The sequence below is a fragment of the Brassica napus genome, unplaced genomic scaffold, assembly GCF_020379485.1.
Source record: "Brassica napus cultivar Da-Ae unplaced genomic scaffold, Da-Ae ScsIHWf_885;HRSCAF=1255, whole genome shotgun sequence".
Taxonomy (NCBI): Eukaryota; Viridiplantae; Streptophyta; class Magnoliopsida; order Brassicales; family Brassicaceae; genus Brassica; species Brassica napus.
Window position 1 is genome coordinate 52,387 of NW_026016924.1, and position 6,049 is coordinate 58,435.

Consider the following 6,049-nt stretch of genomic DNA (forward strand, 5'->3'; position numbering starts at 1 on the left):
CTTTAGTGTTTTACATTATTCCGGTGAACTAGAGTTGATTTTGAACTTGTGGAATACGTGTACAGACTTACAAAGATTATTATTTATATTTTTACTTGGACACGTTAAGATTCAGGGTAACATAAACATCCAAAAGATACCATCATAAAAAAACTTCCCACGGAAGGATAAAGTTAAATATGGCTAGAAGATTAAGATTTAACTTCGCGATGATTTGATGTAGATCGAATCAATGGATTAATCATTTCAGAATCTTGATTGGAGAAAAAATGAATTTTCAAACCTATATTTAAGAAAATAAACTACATTGAAAATGGAAACAATGATTTTACGAACCTTTTGTTTTATAAAATTTTATGTACCATTTCTTACAACGAAGTTCACGTGGAATATATATATATATATATTTATTTGTAACAACACGTGAAAAAATATTAACTTGAGAAATATTATTAGTTAAATTTTTTTTAACCTAAGTTAGTTAATTTGAAAAAACTTGAGAAATATTATACTACATCCGTTCCTAAAAGGTCCATGTTTTAGAATTTTTTACAATTTTTAATAAAACAAATTAAAATTTAGCTATAAATGCATAGTTTTGTTTTTGTAATTTTATATTTCCTATATTTTAAATCAATAAGATTTTAAGAAATGTAATTAATGTTCTTGAACTTCACAATTTTTCATTATTAATTGACAAAAATTGCATTGAAAATATAAAATATGTATCTTTTGAAACATAAATTTTCTCTAGAATATGGATCTTTTATGAACGGAAGGAGTAAATAAATAAATATATATATATATATATATATTATTTGTAAAAACACGTGAAATAAATATTAACTTGAGAAATATTATTACTTAAATTTTTTTTTAACTTAAGTTAGTTAATTTGAAAAAACTTGAGAAATATTATAATCCATCCGTTCCTAAAAAGATCATGTTTTACAATTTTTAATAAAATATATTAAAATTTAGCTGTAAATGCATAATTTTTTGTAATTTTATATTTTCTATATTTTTAAATCAATAAAATTTTAAGAAATGCAATTAATGTTTTTGAACTTCACAATTTTTCATTATTAATTGACAAAAAATACATTGAAAATATAAAATATGTATCTTTTTGAAACATAAATTTTCTGTAGAATATGGATTTTTACGAACTGAAGGAGTAAATAATATAGTGGATTTGGATTCCCCGCCACCACCCCCCTTTGCGAACTTGTTTTTGAATGTTTCCGGCTTGTAAACTTTTATGAACTTGTTTCTCTCTGGCAAAAAAAAAAAGAAAAAAAATCCTTTGTAACTTTTACTTTCTCAAATTTGATGTATCATGTACTCATCAATACTATTAAAAGGGAAAGAGTTTTAATAAATCTACTTAAAAAGGTTGTTTGGACCCTTTCATTATTAACTTAACTTATTATATACAAGCAAATAAATCATAACTTAATCCTATATTCGTTCAAAAAAAACTTGACCCTATCATTTTTAATAACAACCCGCAGAATACCATGGCGTAGCAAACTGGACTACGTTTTCATTTATTTCAAAATACTACGTGTTTGTTTTGTTAGGTTTCCTTAGATTCAAATTTTATGAGGTCCACATGTTATTATCTAATGGATCATTTCCATTAACAAAATTATATTTTCTTCAAACTTTACGAACATATACCACACTGAATAGGAAAATATAATAAATGATGGCCTTATATCATAATCTCATAGTTTTACAATTGGATTAGTGTATTTAGCGTAAATAGTTTTTGCATATAAGGTTTTATGGTATCAGACAACATCAAATATTTATATAAAAAATATTCTGTTAATCTTTTTAAAAACAACTATGTGTTTTATGCAAATTATGTTTGATTTTTTTAAATTAAATATAGTTCGATTAAAATTTTAAAATAAAAAATATAAATTTTATATACAAATTTAAACATATATTATAGCACATGTTAAAAATTAAATATAATTAATATTTGTAGGTAAATAATTTTTATTTTAAAAATACATATACCCATTTGGTTCTCGGTTTGGTTTCAATTTTTTGATTCAAGAGATAAAACATCTGATCGGTTATTTATGAAATTCGGTTCAATTTTAGTTTTGTTTTTTTTTCAGTTGATTCTTAGGTTTCGGATAAATGTTCTAAGACTTATATATTATCTCAGAATCTAGTAATTTATTATATTCATATTTTACAACAGAATTAAAAAAAAATCCTAAATTGTCCATGCAGTAAAGCTAACGCATGTAGGTGATTCTCTAGTATTTAGCAAAAACATTCTACAGCTCGCTGCTGTAAATTAGCAGGGCCGTCTCTTTATTGAAGTTATAGGATTGATATATGTTTGTCCTGAACCTACGAATTTAATTAGACGTTGCCGGAGCTTTTGTCTTCTGAGGAATGGCTGAAGGAGCTTTTGTCTAAGGATTTTGAGTGCGTCTTTTGATAGTTGGAAGAACCTTCATACCTCGTAGAGCCAGTTTTTCCTTTGAAAGATTTGCCTTCGGAGGCTCCTTCAGCTAAACCTGAACCACCCTGTGTACTTCCTTGGGCACTTGTTGTGGAGCTTCCTTTAGCAGAATATCCACTATTCATTGAATTTGCTCCTGCAGCTGAGCTATCAGTTGTACTTCCACTCGGCCCACCTGCGGATGCTCCTCCAGCTTGGTAAGATGAGCTTCCAGTTTCACTTCCGGTGAAAGAGCTCCCACCTCTACCAGAAGGACTCCCGGTGGGACTCCCCATGGTGTTTCCACCTGTAGAATCTGAGTAAGAATCTCCATTATTCATGGACCTTTCTCCTGCGGCGGTGGTTTTAGTTGAACCTCCACTTGCACCTCCGGAAGTGCTTTCCTCACTGGCGTTTCCACCAGTGGCGATTTTACTGTCCTTAGAAGACTTTCCACCACCCATAGAACTTGATTCTTCCGTAGACATATTGGATGTATTTCCGCTTGAACCACCAGCACCAGAGGTTTCACCACCAGCACTTTCACCTGAGCCTGAGCTATCATCAGTTGGACTTCCACTTGCGCCACCAGCAGAGGTTCCACCGCTGCCACTTCCACCACCGGCACCAGTTGTACTTCCGGTATCACCAGAGCTTCCACCCCCGGCACCCGTTGTACTTCCGGTATCACCAGAGCTTCCACCAGCAGCACCAGTTGTACTTTTGGTATCACCTGAGCTTCCACCTCCTGCACCAGTTGTACTTCCGGTATCACCAGAGCTTCTACCACCAGCACCAGTTGTACTTCCGGTATCACCAGAGCTTCCACCCCCGGCACCAGTTGTACTTCCGGTATCACCAGAGCTTCCACCCTCGGCACCCATTGTACTTCCGGTATCACCAGAGCTTCCACCAGCAGCACCAGTTGTACTTCTGGTATCACCAGAGCTTCCACCCCCGGCACCAGAGCTTCCACCCCCGACACCAGTTGTACTTCCGGTATCACTAGAGCTTCCACCCTCGGCACCCATTGTACTTCCGGTATCACCAGAGCTTCCACCAGTAGCACCAGTTGTACTTCCGGTATCACCAGAGCTTCCACCCCCAGCACCAGTTGTACTTCCGGTATCACCAGAGCTTCCACCTCCGACACCAGTTGTACTTCCGGTATCACCAGAGCTTCCACCAGTGGCACCAGTTGTACTTCCGGTATCACCAGAGCTTCCACCAGCAGCACCAGTTGTACTTCCGGTATCACCAGAGCTTCCACCAGCAGCACCAGTTGTACTTCCGGTATCACCAGAGCTTCCACCAGCAGCACCAGTTGTACTTCCGGTATCACCAGAGCTTCCACCCCCGGCACCAGTTGTACTTCCAGTATCACCAGAGCTTCCACCAGCAGCACCAGTTATACTTCCGGCATCACCAGAGCTTCCACCAGCAGCACCAGTTGTACTTCCGGTATCACCAGAACTTCCACCCCCGGCACCAGTTGTACTTCCGGTATCACTAGAGCTTCCACCACCACCCATGGAACTTCCTCCTGCTGCAGTTGAGCTATCAGTTGGGCTTCCACCCGGGCTACCGCCTCCACCGCCAGCATGACTTCCAGTTTCACTAGACGGAGTACCACTGTCGGAGGATGGATTTCCACTGCCACCAGTACTTCCATCTCCCATACCAGTGTTTCCAGCTCCCATGGTGGAAGAACCACTGCCTGAGCTACCACCTCCAGTCCCTCCAGCTCCGGGGTAGGGAGAACCACTTCCAGAGCTTCCATCTCCAGCGCTTCCAGCTCCCATGGAGGAGGTACCACCGCCAGAGCTTCCACCTCCAGCGCTTCCAGCTCCCAAGGAGGAGGCACCACCGCCGGAGCTACCACCTCCAGCACTTACAGCTCCCATGGAGGAAGAACCACTGCCGGAGCTTCCCCCTCCAGCACTTCCGGCGTCATCATCTCCACCTCCAATGCCAAGAGATGGGAGATCAATATCACCGTCACCAGTCTTCTCACGTACAGTTTTCACAAACTGACCAATTACTTGTGCCCATTTCATCATAGATGTGATCAGCACTCTCCTTTGTTCACTTGTCATTGTTAGTGAACCGCTCCTCTTATACTCAGCCATAACTTTTCCCATCGACATCAAACTTTCAATCAACTTGCTCGTATCCGCCTACCACAAAGCCAAAAAAAAGATAACATTCATCAAAAACATTTTTTCATTTCAAATTTACATGAACATGTACTAATACTCGAATGAGATAACAAAATATACACTCTTACCGATGCTTTGACACCCAATGCAGTGATAGCCTTGAAGAGCCCCTCAGAATGTGCTTTCAACTGAGACTCAAATTCTGACGATGAAGACTTCCCTGCTGTTGAGTTTATGAAGATCAAAAAAGCCTTCAGTTTTGAGAAGAACTCCTTGTACTCCACTTTCGAGGAGCATAAGCTCTCAAGGTTGTCTATAAATCTAATCATAATCTTGAAAGCGAAAGGTTCAAACTCGTTGGCCAGTCTAGGAAGTTTACTCAAGTAATGCCTTAATAAGAAACCTCCTTGCGCTTCATATACCGTACTTGATGCTACTATTATACACATTAGACATATTGCTAAAGGAAATCTTGTCATTTTCCTGTCAGATGAAAAAAAAAGAATTAGAGTGATTTATTAAAAGAATTTTTTTTTTAAAGTTTCTATTATTTTTTTTAGTTTATTGAATGATTTTATTTCATAAAAGAACTCGATTATATAGATGCTTAAGAACGCTTAATTTGCTTTAAGAGAAATTGGTGGATCCATTGAAGGCCGAGAGAGAGAATAGCAAAATGTTAATGGCTCTCGTGTTCTATAACCGATTAAGACGGCAAATTGTGTTTCTACCATTCAATTAGATTATAACATTAAAGTTCTCACTTAAATTTTAACATTAAAGTTCTCAAGTACTAGTCCCTCTTTTAATGTTTTGTAGAAATATTAAAATATGCTCATTCATTATTAATTTATTACATTTTTAATAACATGCAGTATTCAGATTATATTTGTATCCGATTGTAATACAATAACAATACGTATAAATGTAAACCTTCTATATTTGAGAAAGCCAACACTTTCTGTTTTTGGGCATCTGTCCGGAGTCTAAAATTGCTTTCTATATATTTGAAATAAAACTGCATGTCCTCTATCATTTCTTTAAATAGAACTATACGTTTATAAATCGCGATTCAGTACGACACAAATGATTTTCACGTATTGCAAAATATACAAAATATTCCTTATTAAGTTAAAAACAATTTTCTTCAGAAATAGTAATATATAAACGTAAGATATTTGTAAATTTAAAAACTAATATTAAGATTATAGCATATTCGATTTATTATGCATTATACAGTAATGATTGATAAGATAAAATAAAACATACCCAATCAACATTAGTATTAGACATTTTTGTCCACTTAGAACTAATACTAATGTTAATCCAATTATGTCCTTCTAATCAATAATTAAACTTGTTTAAAATAATAATAATTAAAACTAATTTTTAATATTATTTATTTTTACATTTGTTAAAA

The 6,049-nt window shown here is 35.9% G+C and overlaps 1 protein-coding gene across 1 annotated transcript; it reads right to left on the minus strand.

Annotated features, from left to right (window-relative positions):
• Positions 1-606: 606 nt before the first annotated feature.
• Positions 607-5,492, minus strand: LOC106369477 (loricrin-like). The gene is made up of 2 exons (XM_013809625.3): positions 4,758-5,492; positions 607-4,647 (listed from the first exon to the last, which is right to left on the minus strand). Exons 1-2 carry the CDS (start codon positions 5,106-5,108, stop codon positions 2,389-2,391), a joined length of 2,610 nt encoding a protein of 869 aa, XP_013665079.2. The 5' UTR covers positions 5,109-5,492; the 3' UTR covers positions 607-2,388.
• Between the last annotated feature and the right edge of the window lie 557 nt (positions 5,493-6,049).